Genomic DNA, 21291 nt, shown 5'->3' on the forward strand with positions numbered 1-21291 from the left:
CTGTCTTATCGCATGTAAGCCACCCAAGGCAAGAATTTCTTCTTTTGCAAAACACTATGAACACTGATGGTTTGGGAGCTAGTGGCCCTCTACCCCGACCATTGCTTATGCTGGCTGTGGCAGATGGGAACTGGAGTCCAACATCAGGTTCCCTAATACTACTAAGAGATTAGGAACCTACATTTTCATACAAGCTGTGGCAGAAGAGAAAATCCTCTTCTCTACAGCCAGCATGTAAACAGAGCTACCAGCTTCTTAATTGGCTAGTAATTAAATATGCCTTTGACCAAGTGGACTGGCGGAGGAGGGAAGGGAATTTTTTAATTGCAATTAAAAATAATGGTTTCATTATTTCACAATAAGTCACCCAATTTGTTTTTGTAATTAGCATAAGCATTAAGCTCTGCTGATGACAAGAGTATCTCATTAAGTCATTGATTTAAACTACTTGGCCATTATGTGACAATATTTGATGAGCTGATGGACTAAACCTTTTCTGAAGGGTCAAATGCTCAACCCTCCTGCTCCGCCAAACTAGATGCTGCGTGATTCATGCCTTTAGCCTTTGCGTGACTGATAATTTTTAAAGAGAATCAGTGTGGGAGGCAGGATTTGGAGCACGACCACAGCAGGGGCAAAGAACTAAAGCCCCCCCACCCCCATAACACAGTTCCAATCTGGCTTAGAATGCCCTCCACCCCCGCACGAACTACGTCTAAAAAAATCAGCCACACAAGGGCTGATGAAATGAATAACAGCACATCCAGTTCTTCCCTGAAGGGTTTGAGGTTGGCTCCCTATGAGCATAATAATAAATAATAAATAAATAAATTTATTTCTTACCCGCCTCTCCATTTTGATCGAGGCGGGGAACAACAAAAAGCGATAAAATACATAAAACTGAATTGAAACATAATATACATTGTTAAAAACATCCTTAAAAACATCCTAAAACATTCTAAAAACATCTTAAAATTCCACTGGATAGGGCTGCTGGAAGAGATCAGTCTTTATAGCTTTCTTGAATGCTAGTAGACTGTGAAGCTGAGGAGTCTCCTCCAGCAGGCCATTCCATGGTCTGGAAGCAGCAGAAGAGAAGCTTGCTAACTCTCTTCCCCCACCCCAACTTCGACCATCCCCATATCCCATCCTTCTGGCTTCTCTGTGTACCTGGACTGGGGAACCACATACATTTGTAATATTATCCTCACTACGCCCTTCCTCTTCTATGCAGTGCAACGTACTCCAAGGGGTACGTTGTTTGAATTCTCAACACACACTTCTGGAAAAAGCCTTCTCTTCACTCGCTCTTCGCATTCTCACTTTAGGCAAGAATTTTAGACTAGATAGATACCTAGAGGAAGTTGATCTCTTCCCCACCTGCAATGCTGTCCGTGGGAGAAACTATTTCTTTATGTTTATAAACCCATAAGCAGCATAGGGCGACCATATGAAAAGGAGGACAGGGCTCCTGTATCTTTAACATTTGTATATATGGAGAACCTGGTGAAATTTCCTTTTCTTCACAACAGTTAAAGCTGCAGGAGCCCTGCCCTCTTTTCTATCTGGTCACTCTAGTATAGCTCCTGCAGCTTTAACTGTTGTGATAAAGAGGGGATTTCACCAGGTTCTCCATATATACAAATGACACCTGCTGAAATTCCCTTTTCTATGCAACTGTTAAAGATACAGGAGCCCTGTCCTCCTTAGGAAGAGGGGCCGACCAAGGGCAAGATGGATGGATGATATTCTGGAGGTGACAGACTTGACCTTGGGGGAACTACGGGTGGCGACAGCCGACAGAAAGCTCTGGCGTGGGCTGGTCCATGAAGTCACGAAGAGTCGGAAGCGACTGAACGAATAAACAACAAACCGTACATATGCCTTCCCGTGAAGCTCTTGGAATCTGTGCAAAACTAACTATCATAGTAGAATCAAATTTTTAGAGTTTGAAGGGGAGGTCACCATGTCCATCCCCTTGCTCAAGGCTGGAATCATGTTACTACAACATTGCTGACCGATAGCTGTCAAGTCTTTATAAGAGTCTGGCTTTTAAAATCGTGGAATAAAACAAACTTTGGGTTGGACCTAAAAAAACATGAGCGGAGAGAAAATAGCTGCCAGTGCTGTTCTGAAAATGCTTGCTCAAGTGTTCACGCGGTGCTATTACAGGTAGGTGCTTCATCAGTAGTCATGCCCCAGCTTGTGCAAGAGGAAGAACATTGTTGGATTTAGTAACTAAGTTTAAACTTTTGTCTAGAAGGAGATCCCCTCCACATATGGAAGCATACCTCTGGATCCAATTTACAGTCCTGTTAATGAGTCTTCAGAGTTCAGGGCTCCACTAAAGACGCTGAAGAAAACGAGGCTGTTTAAATATATACACAGGTAATATTCTCACAGCCACAATTACAGAAATGATTTTGTCACTGAGAGAGAAGCAGTGATGGCTGGGTGTCTCTTGCAGCATTTGTCATTCTGAAGCGATTAAGACCCAGCTCAGACACCCGTGCCTTATTCTTTCAAATCCTGAATGTCTGGGATTTGGAGCAGTGATTATGTCTGCAGCTGGTTTTAACTGAGTAAGCAGCCCAATGCATTTTAATGCCAAAACCAGAGACATTTTATAGGCTTCAGAGGGAAGAACAGTTGGATGCAAGCCACAAGAGAGTTTTAGCCTCTCTTTATTTTAGATTATTTAAAGACGACAAAGCTATATGCAAGAACTGAAGAATGACCCTCTCTGCAGCACAGTGTTGAAGAATTTCACGTTTTGCGGCCAGAATCTATACCATATAATGCTTAAATCAGACACTCTGGGTGGGGACGGAAGCAGGAAACCCTGAGTCCATGTGGCATTCCTAAAATGCTTTCAGAATTGCAAAGCCAAGCACAAATCCGGAGCTTATGGGCAAAGGGAAAAGAGCGAAGAGTGAGAGTGGAAATCTAAACAAAGAATGGAATTTGATAATGAATTGATGTGAATAGGTTTCACACTTGGGATGCAATCCTATACGCTCTTACCTGTAAGTAAACCTGATTTAACACAGCAGAACTTGCTTCTGAGTAGGCATGCATAGGATTCTACTGTTAGCTCACTCAGAGGCAGTTTTCGGAAAAGAGCATCAAACAGTTTTTGCTTGCATGCCATACTTAGAGCTTCTCCCAAGTGTGAATTCTTTGCAATTTTGCAGCCGTCCTGTGTACATGTCATTAACCTCTCACCACTAACTTATTCCAACTCTGTGCAGAGTCTGGAACTGTAAGTGTTTCAAGGCAGAAAATGCTCCCAATAGAAAATCAAATACAATTTGGACACAATTATAAGTACAGCTATTCTTGTTTACTTGTTTATGTTTCCAAAATCATACAGCAGGGGTGTTAAACCTCAGCCCTGTGGGCCAAATCCGGCCCTCGGAGCGGCTCCTTTCTCTTGGCCCCGCCACCTCTTTCCCAACTGTTGATCTTTTGGTGGCTTCCCCAGCTTTCGGGCACAAAAAGGTTCAATACACCTGCCATAGACTTTTCCTTTCCTCAAGCTGCCAGTTCCTAGGTAGAGAATTGCACTGCAAAATAACCTGCCCATACAGCTCATGCCAAGATGCTAAAAAACAAAACCCACCCCCACATTTCATGCTTCAACTTCAGAAGTAAATTAACAGGGTCCTCATAGGAAGAAGATTCCAAATCAACTTTCATGACTGCAAATACAGATTCAGAGGTGCTATCTCAGCCACATTGAACAAACATTGGGATTCAGCATTCTGATGCATGTTTGAATGATGCAAACAAACCACAAGAAACCACACCTAGCTCCCAGGGTGGCTTTTGAAGCTGTATAACAGGCCAACATTAACTCCATGAAGCTTTCCACCCACCACTCAACAGCCATGCATATCTGTGCCAGGGAATATCCTCTGCTGAATTTTTTTCTGATGAAGACACAGCCTCCCAGGGGCAATAAAAGTTGGCGCCCCTATTCCCCTGGGCAGCTAAAAGAGATGTGTACTAAGCAAAAACGTACAAAATGTAACTTCACTTACACACACACTTATTGCAGAACATCTATCTGATAAAGCCCATGGGCCCTGCCAGGAAAATCCCCTCTCAAAAGCTGTGTAGCAGAACAAAATCTAACAGATGATGCTCTCTATCACTAGCTACCACACCTACTCTATAACTCTGTGCCAGAGCAACACCACCAGTTGATTTGTTGTCTCTCACAGGAGCATTGCTAGAAAATAAACTTTAAAAGCTGCCTTATTCTAGATTATTTGTGTATTTAGCCAACTATTTACCTTTGTAAACTACCCAGAGAGCTCCGGCTATGGGGCGGTATATAAATGTAATAAATAAAATTAAATCAAATATTGTCCTCTTGGATGCAATAAATCTGTCACCTCTCATTCCTGGGGCTGGCAGAAGCATTTTCGGGGAGGCAGGAGTAATAAATTAACATTGCCTGCACACACCACCCAACTGCAGCCCTTCCCACCCAACAACAATTTTTGTAAACCGCCCAGAGAGCGTAGAAATGTAATAAATAAATAAACAACACCTCATTCCCCCGCCCCCAGGGGAAGAGATAAGCATTCTCGAGGGGGGGGGAGAGAGAGAAGCATTAAGTTAAGCTTTTTCCATGTAAAACATGGAGTTCCACTGAACTACAGTCCCTTAACCATTATTATTATTGCTATTATTAATATACACTATTCATTCCCTGGGGGGGGGGGGGGGGAGAATAAATGATCCTGATTGCTTTTGCATGCAAAGCAAGCGATAAATGAACTTGGCGGACTTCTGCATGCAATGCACGAGTTCTGTCACTGAGCTGCAGCCCCTTCTTTATATTATTATTATTATTATTATTATTATTATTATTATTGATACCCCTTATTCCCAGGGGTGCTGAAATACAGCTCCTTGCACCTTAGAAGAGCCTGATTCCTCCCACCCTCATGAAGCTGGCAGCCCATTTCTCTGCCAGGAAAAAGGAGCACCTCCTGCATGCCTCAGCTTGGCAAAGGGCAGGAAGAAAACTGGGGGGGCTGCAACCCACCGAGACCCCCACCCACGCCTGTCAGTCATTCAGTCCGTCCATTCCCTGCTTTGCAGCCCCACCCTAGACTGGGTGTGGGGAGAGAAAGGAGATGAGGAGAGCCCCCACCTAGACTCGAATAAAGGCGGGGAAGAAGCTCCCCCCTTACCTGGTCCCAAAGCCCCGCTGCCCCTCAAGCGTCTCAGTCGACTGCCGGGCCTAGAAATCCGGAAGAAAAGAGAATAGGAAAAGTCTTCTTCAAGCTCCACCCATATCCCACAAGCCTCAGCAGACGCTCTAGGCTTCCGAGCTCCATTGCACTCCCCACCGCCGCCTCTTTAAAGTAGCTTTGCAAAGGAGAGGACCGCAGAGAAGGAGTCCTAGAGTGTCGTCGTCCCCCCCCCCCCCGTAACGTCAGATTCCATTGTAGGGATTTTCCTTCTTTTTCTCCCCTTCCCAGAATGTGAAGGGAATTGCTTTTTTTCCCCTTTCTTCTTCCTTCCTTGCTTTTTTAAATTTGTAATTTTGCATTGCTGCTATTTTTATCTGGTTGAGCTTTTATATTGTATTTTATATTATGGTTTTATACTGTTGTTTTATACTTTGAATGTGTTTAATATTTGTGAACCGCCCAGAGAGCTTCGGCTATTAGGTGGTATAAAAATGTAATAAATAAATAAATAAAAATTTTCTTATTGGCCCCGTTGAGACAACACGCTAAACCATGCTGCTTAACCACAAAATGGTAACATTTTGTGGTTAAGCAGCATGGTTTAGCGTGTTGTCTCAACGGGACCCCTGAGTGGCATTTATCTTAGTAGAAAGGCAGAGTACAAATTCATTCGTTTTTTGTATTTCTGTGCTTCCCAATAACTGAAGCTCTATGGATAGTTTACAAAGCTTAAAATACTTCGTAAAAAAATATTTATGTACTAACATGTAAACAGACACACAAAAACACACACGTGTCTAAAACAATTTTAATCATTAATAAGCTACATCCAGTATCAGAGGCAGCATGCCTATGAACACCAGTTGCTGGGGAACATGGGTGGGAGGGTGGTGTTGCACTCATGTCCTGCTTTATTGATCCCTGGTCAACAGCTGGCTGGCCAGTGTGTGAACAGAGTGCTGAACTAGATGGACCCTTGCTCTGATCCAGCAGGGCTCTTCTTAGGTTCATAAGGAAAACCCTGGACCTAATTAAAATCTCATCATACACTGCCAAATGCCTGAGAGAAGAGGGGCCAAAAAGATAACAATGTTGGCACCTGGGAGGAGGAGGGGGGCTCGTCAGGGAGAACATTGCATAATTGGGTGCCACCACCGAAAAGGCCCTCTCCCTTGCTGCTGTGCAATCCACAAGTTTGATTCAGTAAATAGCCATCTCTTCGCACCTGAAGGGAGTGTGAATGTTAGGCGCTATCCTAAGCTTAATTACCCTAACAAAGAAAGGCATTTGCCTATCAACTAAATGGACAGTTTCCTGCAGCGTTCTCAATAGGCTTTTATCAACCCCCTTTTACACGGATGGTCTTTTAAGTCATAACTTCTGGCGAGTGGCTAACCTAGTGGCTTCCTACCTCCTCTCAAGTCCGCCTGCTTGACCTTGTGGCAGACTCTGGGATCTGTCAACTCCTATCCTATCTGATAAGCTCCTGGGAATATTCCTCCTTGATTCCTGGAGAATCTTGGAGAATTTCCTCCCCCCGTTCCAGTCTTGCTTGGACTAATAATTCTTCTTCATCTTCGTCTTCTTCTTCTTTTTCTACAGGTTCTGAGTCCAATTTGGGGTACACACCAGGGAGACTGTGCCTGATCTTGACACAAGCTAATTTAGGAAGTATAGGGCAGGCCGTGAGGTACACAGGTTTTCTCCAACACCCTGCTGCCACCTCCCACTATCTACCACCTGAAGCAACTGCATCACCCTGAGGGCCGGCTCTTCGTGCATAGGGTTGTGCCCTTAATCTGAAGTTATTTTTGTCCTGAAAATAGAGAACTTTGCGGATTTTGGTAAATACTTATCAAAATCAAACTGAAACGAAATTCTCACCTACCTCCTGAAGGGATAGGCAGCCTGATACCCTGCAGATCTTTTAGACTACAATCCCCATAATTCCTGACCATTGGTCGTGTTAGCTGGAACTGATGGGAGTTTTAGAGCCACACATCTGGAGCATATCAGATGGCTTACGCCTGAAATATAGCGTAAAATACAACATAATAAGAGGAATCATTTCAGAATTATTTTATCATTACTATTAATATTGGGTTACTATCAGCAAAGAAATTACTCTGCACATCCCCCAGTAAAATGAACAGCAGCTGCAGAAGGGTAACAGTAGTTTGTTTGAATAATGATTAAGCAGGGAAGCTTCCCTAAGGATCAGGGCCATTATTATTTCATATTTTTATCCATTCCCATGGGAAACGTCGACAGGACAAAACATTTTGGCCCCTTATGGCTGTGTAGATAAGTTCTAACCTTTGAAAATGTGACTGCCGGAACAATTGTCCCCTGGTCTCTGCCACCAGACAATTCAAACAATAGTGTTTAGATAAGTGCTGGTGAAGGTCATGTGATGTTTACGCTATAAATTAATTCACTACTTTTGTTCGTTTTAAACTGTTTCTCTGATGGAATGATGAGAAAAGTACACAGTATCTTCTTTGTTGGGATGTTTTTGACAGTGCTCCAGGTCAAAAAAAAAAAACCAACCACCTCTTTTTTTATACAAACAACTAACAATTTATTTATTATTACAAGAATTTTTATCCTACTTCTCAGCCAAAAAAGGTTTCCAGAGCAGTTTACATGCAATCAGTTAAACCTGACCGTCATTGCTTGCAGCCTTACAATCTAAAAAGACGCGACACATAAGGAAAAAAGAGGGCGGAGGGAAAAGGAAAATTGGCAAACTGCTCGTCTGCTATAGATATTCCTAAGGACCCATTCCTAAAAGGAAATCAATTCTGGGCAGAAAAGTATATGAAAGCCTCCCTGCCTCTATTCTCCCCCCTCCTTTGTTGTTTCCATGTGTCTATTTTAGATTATAAACTCCCTTGTGATAGGGTTCCTCTGAAACATGTCTCCCTTTAATCTTCTCAGGGATAAACATATCAGCTCTTTCAACAGTTTATTCTTATATTTTATTCTTATGTTTATATCCCTCCTCTTTTTTTCTTCTGGCAAGGAACTCAAGGCGGCATACATAATCCTCCTCCTCCATTTTATCCTCACAACAACCTTGTGAGGTAGATTGGGCTGAGAGTCAGCGACTGGCCCAAAGTCACCCAGTGAGCTTCCTGGCCATGTGGGGACTAAAACCCAGACCTCTCAAGTTCCAGTCCAACACTCTAACCACTATGCCACACCGGCTCTCATGGTATGTTACCTCAACAAACCCAAGTCTAACCACTGCACTTCACTGGCCATCCCTCATAGGAATTCGTTTCCAGGACCCTTGCCGTGCTGTCTGCCCTCCTCTGATCACGCTTCACTTTGTCAGTATCCTTCTTAAACTGTGTCACCCAGAACTGGGCACAGTACTTAAGATGAACAAATGGATACTATGATGAAATGGGGGGAGATTCCATGGCATTCCAGTAGAAGACAGGTTGTGTGTTTGTGGAGAGCCAAGTTATAGAGGACACAGCTCATGATGTTGTCTGTCCCTTATATACAGACATAAGGAAAAGTTATTTGGAGCCTTTTCTTTAAAGAAAGTGAAACATAAAGGTGCCAAGGAGAAATTGAGTTATTTATTATATTCAACCGCCCAGTTTTATTCAACCGCCCGGTTTTTGTGAACCGCCCAGAGAGCTCCGGCTATTGGGCGGTATAGAAATGTAATAAATAAATAAATAAAATAAACCGACCCATATGTGATACAGAGGGTTGCATTATTTGCAGCGAAAGCTAACAGATGTAAAGTTTTTGGATAGTATTGGTGTGAGGTGTTATAAAGATTCAGAGATATAAATGAATTGTGATTGATTTATATCTCTGTAATGAAAGGTTTCTGTAGGTTTGCTGTTCACCCATTTTACCATCATTTTAGTAATGGACGTTATGTATCTGATATCTCCATTGTTTAAACTATATGTAGTATTGTATAATAGTATAGTAAAACTTCAAGTTTGTATGTGTTGCAATGATCTGTGGATTGAGCAATAAACATTTTGGATACAGAACCTAGATGCCATCTGAGCAGTGCAGAATAGAGCAGAGCGTGGGCCGGCAGGGGGTTGGACTTGATGGCCTTATAGGCCCCTTCCAACTCTACTATTCGATGATTCTATGATCAAGGGTAAGCATGGTTGGGCATCTATCTAGGGCCCATTCCCCAACAGGGGGCCCACTGACAAGAACCCCCTGGAGTTGCTCTTCCTCTTCGCCATGGCAACCTGCTCGCTCACCTGCCTCTCACTCTGGCCAGTAGTGGCGAGGAGGAGCAGGAGATGCCTCTACTGACCTGTTCCTTGACTCTTTACCTGTCAAGCAAGCAAGTGGTAGCCATGATGTAAAAAAAGGATGAGGAGCAATAGCCACTGGTGACCAAGGCTACTCATTGACCCTCTTCAGCCACAGCGGTTAAGCATTTTGAGCTAAACATGATGGCTTAGCATTCCATGCGAACCATTCCTAACCATGGTGGCCACATAACCACAGTTTAAACACACTCACTAACCATTTGCTCGGAAAGGCTTAGTGGCTTAACCATGGCTTAGTGTGTTGTCTGAACAGGTCCAATGAGGGAGGGGGCATTGAGGGGGCGCAAATACCTGGAAGCAGCACTGAATTGAACTGTTATTCTTTCAGTGACAAACTCATTCATAGTGGAGGTGCAAGTATGCACTGAACTAAACAGGGCTTAGCACACCTAACCAAGTTATAGTCTATGACTAATCTTTTTTGGACAGCGACAAATGTAGAACATAAGAACATAAGAGACCTGCTGGATCAGACCAAGGGTCCATCTCGTCCATCACTCTGTTCACACAATGGCCCACTAGCTGTCAACCGGGAACCCACAAGCAGGACATGTTGCAACAGCACCCTCCTGCCCATGTTCCCCAGCAACTGGTGTATATAGGCTCTGTTACTGAACTCCCTTAAGCAATGACCAAAACTCCACTAGAAATGAGGGCTTTTATGAGCAACTGGGTTGTCACTTTTCCACAGACAAAGTCACCTTTCCAGGATGCTAATTAAAAAGCTCTCAAGGAAAGGCACCAATGAGGCCGAGAAAATAATCCGTGGATATCCGTAACCTTGAGATCAGAAATAGTTTACTCTCCTCTGCCAGGAACTGGGCTTGCCTTGCGCTGTAATCATCATAATTCAGGAAAATGAGGATGGCTTCACCTTTGCACATATATTTCTTGCTGGAAGTAAAGATGTTTTTCTTTTATATTTTAATGACACAGTGGAGAGATTTTTTTAAAAAAATGATTGTATCGATACATCAGTGCTTGAATGTGTGTGTGTGAGTGAGAGAGAAAGAGAGAGAGAGAAGTGATGGGGTGCTCATGTTTGGGTTTTTTGTTCATTTAAAGTATTTTTATCCTGCTCCTCAGCCAAAAACGCTGACAGAATGGTGTCCATACAATCAGTAAAACAAGACAATCTAAAAAGACATGACACAAAAGGAAAAAGGTGAGCAGAGGGAAAAGGAAAATTGACAAACTGCTCATGCCTTTAGCCTTCTTCTTTTTTCCCTCCTGTCTCTGTTGATTTTGTCTTGGAAACTAATAAAAGCTTTTTAAAAAAAGAATACAAAGTTCTGATTAGTTATGACAGATTAGTTCTGGAGGCCACAGAAAAACCGTTTCTAGCTGCTCTAATTTCATTCATTGCTGTCCAATATTGCACAGGTTATGACTCTTTTTAAAGTTACAACATTGGAAGAAGCAGCAATGTTTTTGCCGGTTGCCTATTATTAGACATGCAGAATTGAGCAACTTTGCAAACTCTTGAGACCACGATGCTTCCTTGTCATGTTATCTATTTTTGTCAACCTGGAAGAAAAATTGAGGTGGGGGATTGGGGAGAGGAAATCAGAGAAAGTATTTTCTGGAGCAATCGTAAGTAAACTCATTCACCTCGATGCCATCTGAAGTGACTGTGTCCACATTCTGCTACTCAATGCTTTGTTCTCTGCTATTGGAACATTGGTGACAATTAGGTTTGCCATATTCTGAATCCACAAAACCGGGACAATTTTTTTTTTGGGGGGGGGGGGGCCTAGGTATTTTTTTAAAAAAAAAACCTGAGCAATATGTAAAGGTCTAGGGTAAGAAAAAAAGGTATCTAAGCTTTAGTTATCTATCTCTGCAATCCTATGTGTGTCTACTCAGAAACAAATCCTATTAAGTTAAATAGGGCTTATTCCCAGATAAGTATGCATAGGATTGCAGCCTAAAGCACTTAAGCGCCTGCAAATAAATAATAGGCAAAGAATAGTTTCAGCAAACAAACAGAAAAAATAATGACACTGAATGACATTTCTCCACTAGTTCTCAAACGTTAGAAGAGACTTCAGTATGGAGACTCAGGTAGCTAGACCTAAGGTTTATCCCAGGATTGTCCTGGGGTCAAACCTGTTCATCTAAGTGCCACACAAGGCATCCAGCACTCAGGCAGGGACGAACCTGGGATGATTCTGGGATAAACCTTAGGTCTAGCTATGGCCTCACACTCCTCAGCAGGCTCAAAGCACCATTTCAGAGGTTGGAATTTCTCCGGCCGGCTGGAACAGGAATCCAGGATTCTTAACTGGTTGGCAGGGATATTTTGGAAATGCTTGGAAACCGTGACATTCCCAGTTTTCCAGGATGTATGGCAACCCTAGTGACAATATCACATCACTGCAAAAAGTGTAGTACAATATTCCTCCCGCTAATAGCAAACTGAGGTGGTGAGTGCTGATAGGATCACAACCAACACAAAGCCACAAAGAAACAAAATGGAGCATTTGGCATGTCCATGGGGACCACAGGTTTGCAGAAGTACTTCCCGGAAAATTAAATTAATCCCTGTGGTGCCAAAACAACAACAACGACTCAGTGTGGATTGAACATGCTCAGTAATCGTAGAACGTTGACTGTTCTTTGAAAAAGAAAAATGGAAACAGTGGTTATTGCCGGAATGGAGTCTCCTGGAACAGAGCATGGCTACCTGCCTCCATGAACAGGAGAACACCTGTTGAGAGATGAGGAGGACACACCAGGAATAGGCAGGAGATAGATCAACACTTATGGGTAGATCTCTAGGTGATTTGTGGGTAGATCTCTAGATTTTCGCCAATCAGAAAAGCCCTGTTGGATCAGACCAAGGGTCCATCTAGTCCAGCATTCTGTTCACACAATGGCCAACCAGCTGTTGATCAGGGACCCACAAGCAGGATACGGTGCAACAGCACCCTCCCACCCATGTTCCCCAGCAACTGGTGTATATAGGCTTACTGCCTCTGAAGCTGAAATCAGCACATAACCATCAGGACTAATAGCCATGGATAGCCAGGAATTGATCTAACCCCCTTTTAAAGCCATTCAAATTGGTGGCCATCACTACATCTTGTGGTCGTGAATTTCGTAGTTTAACGATGCGCTGTAGGAAGAAGCCCTTCCCTTTTTTCTGTCCTGAGTCTTCCACCAATCAGCTTCATGGGATGACCCCATTGAGTTCTAGTATTATCAGAGAGAGAGAGAGAAATCTCCCGATCAACCTTCTCCACTCTATGCATAATTATGTACACCTCTATCAGGTCTCCCCTTACCCTTCTTTTTTCCAAGCTAAACAATCCTAGCTGTTGTAACTCATAGCACAAGTGAAGGAAAGAGTTACTGTTCATCTTTAAGCTCCTGTCCATGTGCAGAATGCCCGCAGCGTAACTGTTTTCAGCCTGTACACAATGACAAGCCACTTCTCATTACACGTGTCATACAAGAGCGAGGGCTAATGATCACTAGTCTGTGTGTCATTTTAATCATAAGCAAGTCTGCCGTGCAAACCAAAGGGGGAACCTCCATAAAAAAGCAATGACTAGGATTCTGTGACATAACCTCCAACCATAACAGGCTGAAACCACAAAGATCCATGTTCCCCTTCCTTCTCAGACGGACACGCACAATTGGTAGCTGAAGCAATTACACTCCCTTTTTGCGCAAGTTCAGGAGAAAGAAAGAAAAAAACAGAGACAGACAGACAGAGAGGTGATAGAGATGATTGATTGATTGATTGATTGATTGATAAGCTCCACCTACAGGTATCAAAGATATCCAGGACAAATAAAAGGAAGTACTTCTTCACACAGCGCATAGTTAAATTATGGAACTCACTACCACAAGATATAGTGATGGCCGCCAATTTGGATGGCTTTAAAAGGCAGTTGGATAAATTCCTGGAGGAGGAGGCTCTCAATGGCTACTAGCCCTGATGGTTGTGTGCTAACTCCAGTATTCGAAGCAGTAAGCCTGTGTGCACCAGTGGCTGGAGAACATGGGTGGGAGGGTGCTGTTGCACCATGTCCTGCTTTGTTGGTCAATGGTCAATGGCTGGTTGGCCACTGTGTGTACAGAGTGCTGGACTAGATGGACCCTTGGTCTGATCCAGCATGGCACTTCTTAGGTTCTTAAAGGCCCAGGAGCCCGCACAGGAAAATAGTTGGCCACCTTATGTATGATGACAATAAAACCCTTATGACACTCTTTCTACACCATTTGCTCGTCAGTCAAGGGACATTATGCTGGAGCTCAGTGGAGTCACTTCCCTGATTCCACAGCGGAAGCCATTGTGGTTACGTGGGCACCCTCTTTGACCATTTCCTTTTTAGGCATTGCGAGCCAAGCGCATTGCATTATCTGATTGGGGCAATCGAACGCTCCGTGCTTCTGGACAAGTACTAAAGGATGTGGCTTCGTACAGTTTTCTGAAGTCACGCTCCCCGGGTCGCATGTGAAGCTTTTGCCCACATCTCATATTCTTTGACTCATCATGCTTGATGGGTGAGATCATTTAGAGCAGGGGTACAGAACCACTCGCCCTCTGGATGTTCATGGACTGCAACTCCCCATGAATCATGACTGTTGGCCATGCTGGATGGAGCTGGGACAGCAATTCTCCAGGATTTCAGGCAGCCATTTTTCCTGGTGTACCTGGAGATGCTGGGGATCAAACCCAAGACCTTCTGCATGCAAGCACATGTTCTACCACTGGGCCACGGGCCCTTTCCTTTCCCCATAGTCCAGCATTCTGTTCCCACGGTGCCCAACCAGCTGCCTGTTGGAAACCCACACAGGACATGAGTGCAACAGCACCCTCCTGCCCAACTGGTGTACATAAGCATACTGCCAGTGATGCTGGAGGTAGCATAGAGCCACCAGGACTGGCAGCCATTGTGAATGTGGGATTACGGTGCCCCTTAATAATCTGTGGTCCACTGCCAAAATTCGCTACCACAAGACGTAGTGATGGCCACCAATTTGGATAGCTTTAAAAGGGGGGGGGTTACACAAATGCATGGAGAAGGCTATTAACGGCTACTAGTCCTGGTGGTTCTGTGCTGCCTCCAGTATCAGCATGCCTATGTACACCAATTGCTGGGGAACATGGACGGGTGGGTACTGTTGCACTCATGTCCTGCTCGTGGGTTTCCTATGGGCAGCTGGTGGGCCACTGTGTGGACAGAAAGCTGCTGTACTATCTGGACCCTTGGTCTGATCCAGCAGGGCTCTTCTGATGTTCTTAGAACGTCGTCTTCACGCATAAAGAGAACCCAGGCTCTGCATTTGACTCACAGATTATATAGCTGCAATTTCAGAATTTGGGCTTCTTTTGTTGTTTCTTGCTTCCTTCCTTTTTTTATAGCACTCTAATTTCCTGGACAATTAACAGCCACTCTCCATTACATGGAGTGATGCTAGCTATTTATTCTCTGCCAATGCGGTTTACAACCTGACATGGTCCCCTTGCTGTTTTGGTGACAAAACCACTGATATATCTACTCATATATCTAGTCGGCCCATCGGTTCCTCTAGCCCCATTGTGCGTAGATCACATGCTTTGCATGCAGAAGGGCCCAGGCTCAATTCATGGGAGATTCCGTTTGAGACCTGCTGTGGGTCACTGCTGAACCCAGGTGCACACCTCAGGCCTATGGGTCACATCTGGCCTACAATCCAACACCTGCTTACCTGGGAGGACGCCCCAGAAAAATCAGTGGTCCAATGGTTCCCAAAGTGGGTGGTGGGATTGCATAGGGGGGGTGCTAAGAGGCAAAGGGGCAGCAGGGAGGCGCTCGAGGTGGTCTTTTCCATACCAAGAGTTTCGGTTACAGAAGGAAATTTCTGATCGCTATCCTGCACTATGGAGAGTGGTTCAGAAGCTGCTGGTTGCATTTCCAACATCATATTTGGTGGAATGTGGTTTTAGCGTTGTCTGCCTACTGCTCTCCAAGCAAAGAAATCAACTCCAGATTACTAAACGTGGCGATTTAAGACTCATGTTAAGTGACTTTAAACCAGTCATTGGGAAACTGGTATCACTTCATCACATTAAGAATTTACAGAATAGTGAGGCACTCTACCCTAGTTACTAAATGTGATATCTAATATTCTTGCTAAATGACTATCAGACTTTGAAAAGATGGTATCACTGGATCAAGTTCATCAATTATGTTTAACTATTCAACTAAAATATATAATTGGGTTTTGAATAAATATTCAATTAATTGTTTCTGTTCTGAATTTTATTGTTATTATCTTCCTTAGTGGGTCATTGAAAACCTCTATTCTGAATAATGATTTTTATAGGGTAGGGTAGGGGGCACTGGGCATGAGTTTGTGGAACCAAGGGGGCAGTGACCTGAAAAAGTTTGGGAACCACTACATTAGTCAGTGTTATTTCCCTTCGAAGGTCTTCATTTTGCAATCCTATACCTGCTCATCTGGAAATAATGGGTTTGTGGTGGACAGCTTGATGGAAATGTCCACCCAGTGTGCGGCCACTGTAAAGAAGGCAAACTCCATGTCAGGCATTATAAGAAAAGGAATTGAGAATAAAACGGCCAGTATCGTAGTGCCCTTATACAAATCGATGGTGTGACCACACTTAGAATACTGTGTACAGTTCTGGTCACCACACCTAAAAAAGGATACTATAGAGCTGGGAAAAGTGCAGAAAAGGGCAACTAAAATTATCAAGGGGCTGGAGCATCTCCCCTATGAGGGAAGATTACATCAACTCTGGGATTGTTTAGCTTGGAGAAGAGGAGGCTGAGGGGAGACATGATAGAGGTGCACAAAATTATGCATGGTATGGAGAATGTGGATAGGGAGACATTTTTCTCCCTCTCTCAAAATACTAGAACCCGGGGTCATCCCATGAAGCTGATTGGTGAGAGATCCAGGACAAATCAAAGGAAGTACTTCTTCACACAGCACATAGTTAAATTATGGAACTCACTACCACAAGATGTAGTGATGGCCACCAATTTGGATGGCTTTAAAAGGGGGTTGGATAAATTCCTGGAGGCGAAGGCTATCAATGGCTACTAGCCCTGATGGTTGTGTGCTATCTCCAGTATTCAAGGCAGTAAAGCCTGTGTGCACCAGTTGCTGGGGAACATGGGTGGGAGGGTGCTGTTGCACCATGTCCTGCTTTGTCGACAGCTGGTTGGCCACTGTGCGAACAGAGTGCTGGACTAGATGGACCCTTGGTCTGATCCAGCATGGTGCTTCTTATGTTCTTAAGCTCCACCAAACTCAATGGAGCTTGCTTCTGAGTAGACACTGGCCGGATGGCGCTGTGAATCAGCTGAGATTGAGCAGTTTCACTCGAGATGCCTGTTTTGTGTTCCCAAGTGATTCATCTTGAAAGATCTAACACTTTTATCCTAACAAACCAAGGGAGCTAAAGGCCCTCCTACATGGAATATTTGTCTTTTTGCAATTCCCCCCTCCTCATCCTTGATAGTCGAGAGGGATTAGGTGTTCTAAAAACAACGCTGCCCTCCTGTTCCCTGCTTCTGCTGCAGTAAGGCTTTCACATGACACAGGAGAAAAAGGTTCACGGAGTGGTGAGGATGACGTTTCGCTGAATTACAAATATTTGCTACTTACCAGTTTGACTGATGGGTGTTCAGTCACTCCATCAGCACCTGCTTGGTATATCAGCTATTGAGAGAATTGCCTTTAGGTTCAGTTTTGACAAGAATTTACCAAAATTTGCAAAGTTCTCCCATATTTGGAATGAAAAGAACTTGAGATTTTAAGAAAATGAATGTGGGAGAAACTGAAATAGACAGAATTGTCCATCCTGGCCCGGGGCTTTGCATCTTTGGATCTTAAAAGCCTGGGTTAGAATCCCTGTGTATTATACCAGTTTATTGCTGAATGAAGCATTGCCACCTCTTTTTCCCCTCATCTTTAATAGCTATGTAGAAGGGAGCTCCATCACAATTCCGGGCAGGTAAAAGGAAGGACTTCTTCAACACTGCACATTGTTAAACTATGGAATTCACTGCCATAGTGAGAGACACCAATTTGGATGGCTTTAAAAGGGGGTTGGATAAATCCTTGGAGGCAAAGGCTCTCAATGGTTATTAGCCCTGATGGTTGTGTGCTATCTCCAGTATTCGAGGCAGTAATCCTGTGTGCACCAGTTGTTGGGGAACATGGGAGTGAGGGTGCTGTTGCACCATGTCCTGCTTTGTCGGTCCCTGGCCGATGGCTGGTTGGCCACTGTGTGAACAGAGTGCTGGACTAGATGGACCCTTGGTCTGATCCAGCAGGGCTCTTCTGATGTTACTCTCCATGCTGAGAACAGCTGCAGCTATTGAATTTGGCTGGTGCGAATGGGTGAAAAAATTGTTTGAGTTCGGTTTTCGTAAGAATTTTCCAAAATGTGCAAAGAGCTTCATATTCGGGAGAGAAAGAGCTTGAGATCTGGAGAACGGTGATCTGTGCTCACTCTGGACTGCACCCCTCCCCCCCCCTGCCCCCGGCACTTGAGGCTGGTGGCTCCGATTGCGTTGAGGCTAGGGATCCAGTCCTGCTTTTAGTTAGAACCAGTCAGAACTCCAAAGGAGCTCTCCAAGGTGCTGAACCCAATCCCCAGCACTGGGTAATGCTTGTGGGACTCCCCCCTCCCCCCGTCTAAACATGCACTGGATCGCACCCTACGTTGCGTTACACAAGTCATCGGGTGCCTTTCCCGTGTCCACCGGTCGGGACTGGACATGGAACGGGAAGTTGCTGACCACATCTCTTACTGCCTGACACACAGCTCACATGGGTGCAAGAGTTACTCTTACCCTCCTTCCCACCCACCCCCCATCATCACATATGGGATGCCCCCCACCCACCCTGTCAATCAGAAGGAGTTTGCTCATCTCCCTCTTCCCCACCCCGTCTAACGGGTGACTCACTCCCACGCCTCCTAGGCTTCATCCTTTTCAGTTCTTCGACCGCTGCCTCGCCACCTCGTCACTGGCCCCTAGCAGGGCGGCCCTCTTTTCTTATTGGCTGTCCGCGGACAGGGGGAGGGGGGAGGGAAACCCCCTCCCCCCCCACCCTCCCTCTTGTTGGACGGCGAGTCATCAGCCTGGCAGCGGGTCCTATATAAAAGAGGCCCCCTTCGGACACCTGCATAGACGCCGAGGTGAAAGAGGCAGGGCGCATCGTTGGAGAGAGGAAGAAAGAAAGAAAGAAAGAAAGAAAAGGAGAGAGTGAGAGAAAGAGAAAAAAGAAAGTGAGAGAAAAAAGAAAGTGAGCGAAAGAGAAAAAAGAAAGTGAGAGAAAAAAGAAAGTGAGCGAAAGAGAAAAAAGAAAGTGAGCGAAAGCCAAGAAAGGGGCCAGGAGACCTCGGCGGCGATCCCAGCGTCCCCGGGCAGCAAGGCCAAGCGCCGCCGGAGGCAGAGGCGGCGGCAGCAGCAGAGGCGGCGTCGGCGGCCCCGCCGAGCGTCCCGGGGCCCGACGGCATGGCGGCGTCGGCGGCGGTGCAGCTGCTGGGCTTGTCGCTGAGCGTGGTGGGCTGGGCCGGCGTGATCCTGGTGGCCGGCTTGCCCATGTGGCGCGTGACGGCCTTCATGGAGGCCAACATCGTGGTGGCGCAGACCACGTGGGAGGGCCTGTGGATGTCGTGCGTGGTGCAGAGCACGGGCCAGATGCAGTGCAAGGTGCACGACTCCGTCCTGGCGCTGAGCGGCGAGCTGCAGGCCGGCCGGACGCTGATGGTGATGGGCGCGCTGCTGGGCCTGGTGGCGCTGCTGGTGACCGTGGTGGGCGCGCAGTGCACCACCTGCCTGCGCGGCGGCCGCCTCAAGGACTGGGTGGCGGCGGCGGGCGGCGCGCTCTTCGTGGCCTGCGGCCTGCTGGTGCTGGTGCCGCCCTGCTGGTTCGCGCACAACATCATCGCCAACTTCTACGACCCCAACGTGCCGCAGTCGCAGAAGCGCGAGATGGGCGCCGCCCTCTACCTCGGCTGGGCCACCGCCGCCCTGCTGCTGCTGGGCGGCGGGCTCATCTGCGCCTCGGGCGTGTGCAAGGGCGAGCTCTCCGCCTTCCCCGTCAAGTACGCGGCCCCCCGGCGGCCCCCGACCGCCACCGCCGCCTCCAACGGCGACTACGACAAGAAGAACTACGTCTGAGGGCGCCGCTCCACGGCCGGAGGCAGGAACTCGGGGAAGGGGAGAGCGCAAGACGCCACGTTGCTTTGGGGAGGGGGGCTGGGTCGGTGGCCCCCCGAACCAGGGGCAGGAGGGGCGCCGGCTCGGACGGCGGTGCGCGCTCCCCACCCACTCCCCTCCCGTCGGACTGCTGTTCTGCCATTAAGAAACTCTCCTTGGAAAAGAAAGAAAGAAACATCCAGGAACTCTTTAGGACTCTTAATTTCTTTGGATTCCGCATTGTACTAGTCCTCATGAAATGATTCGGGGCGTGGCTTCTGAATTGGAAGCCGGGGAGGAGGGGAGGGATTGGTTACACACACACACCTGTTTCTTTTAAATTATATGTAAATTGAGAGTTTGCACTCTAAATTTTTAAAAAACAAACAAACTCTTGTTAAAGAAAGAAAGAAAGAAAGCCAGGAACTCTTCATTGCCTTTTTAGGGCTCTTAATTAGGATCAAGATTATGTGGATTCCTCATTGTACTAGTCCTCATGAAATGATTCCTGGCGTGGCTTCTGAATTGGAAGCAGGGGGGATGATTAGACCCCTACCCACCCACATCTCTGTTTCTTTTGAATTATATGTGAATTGAGAGTTTGCACTCTAAATTGAAAAGAGAAACAGATGGCAATGGACTCAATTATGGTTTGTGTTTTGGATTCCGCATTGTACTGGTCCTCATGAAATGTTTAGTTGGGTGGCTTCTGAACTGCAAGCTTGGGGGGGATAACGAATTTGGGAGGAATACATACAAACACCTCTATTTTATATGTAAATTAAGAGTTTGCACTCTAAATTTAAAAAAAAAGATGTGAATGGGTGATCAGTTGATCTTTGTTAAGAATAGCATTCTTTATTCTGGATTGTACCCAATGTTAGTCTAATTTACTTCCCATTCACTTCATTGGGTCTGCTCTACATAAAGTTGGATACAACACACTGGTTGTAAACATAAGATAACGGGGGTTGATCGCACCTTTTGTTTTTGCCTGTAACCTTCCAGATGATCAAAGGGATTTGCTGGGTATGAAAAGTTTAGCGACAATGTTAAGATGTTAAAAAATCTGTTTTAGAACTCTGCATTGGGAAGAAACGAGGATTAGATCTTTTTAAGCAAATTCTTTTACGGCTCTGCTCAGATCACATGCTTGGGAGTGAACTGGAGTATTACTGTGACTCCCGGTTGGTTTCCACAGGGTAAGCTTTTGAAGTCGATGGGATTGTTGTGTCAGGGCTAGAGTAAGTGGTCTTTCGGATCATAGCCTCTCTGTGGTCAAACTGCAGGGCACCTGCTGATGAGGGTGAAGTTTCCTTTCTATAAGTTTGCCTTAAACATGTTTTGTTTTGTTAAGTACGATGTAACTATTCATATTCAGTTGTGGGATGAAAGCGACGAGCTGACTGTTTTGTTTTAAGTAACCGTTTCAGTATTGATTTGATTTTGTGCCTCCAAATAAAATCCATGCCAGTTCTAAAAACTGGTTGAGCAATCAATTGGTCAAAGTTTTCATTCCAGATCAAACCATTGACCTGACTCTCTCACTACATCCTGGCTCTTCCGTAAGTGCTATTCATG

General features: G+C 45.4%; 2 protein-coding genes across 3 annotated transcripts in view; one reads left to right on the forward strand and one right to left on the reverse strand.

Annotated features, from left to right (window-relative positions):
- The window catches only part of LOC134410450 (septin-2), a 69043-nt gene extending 63748 nt beyond the window's left edge, over positions 1-5295 (reverse strand). For both annotated transcript variants that reach the window (XM_063143717.1, XM_063143718.1), the window contains exon 1: positions 5208-5295. The gene's annotated coding sequence lies outside the window, so the exon portion shown is untranslated. The remainder of the gene's footprint in view (positions 1-5207) is intronic.
- A 13728-nt stretch (positions 5296-19023) lies between these two features.
- CLDN5 (claudin 5) lies at positions 19024-19786 on the forward strand. Its single transcript, XM_063143687.1, has one exon. It carries the CDS (start codon positions 19024-19026, stop codon positions 19690-19692), a length of 669 nt encoding a protein of 222 aa, XP_062999757.1. The 3' UTR covers positions 19693-19786.
- Positions 19787-21291: the final 1505 nt, after the last annotated feature.

Source organism: Elgaria multicarinata, chromosome 18, assembly GCF_023053635.1.
Source record: "Elgaria multicarinata webbii isolate HBS135686 ecotype San Diego chromosome 18, rElgMul1.1.pri, whole genome shotgun sequence".
NCBI classification, from domain to species: domain Eukaryota; kingdom Metazoa; phylum Chordata; class Lepidosauria; order Squamata; family Anguidae; genus Elgaria; species Elgaria multicarinata.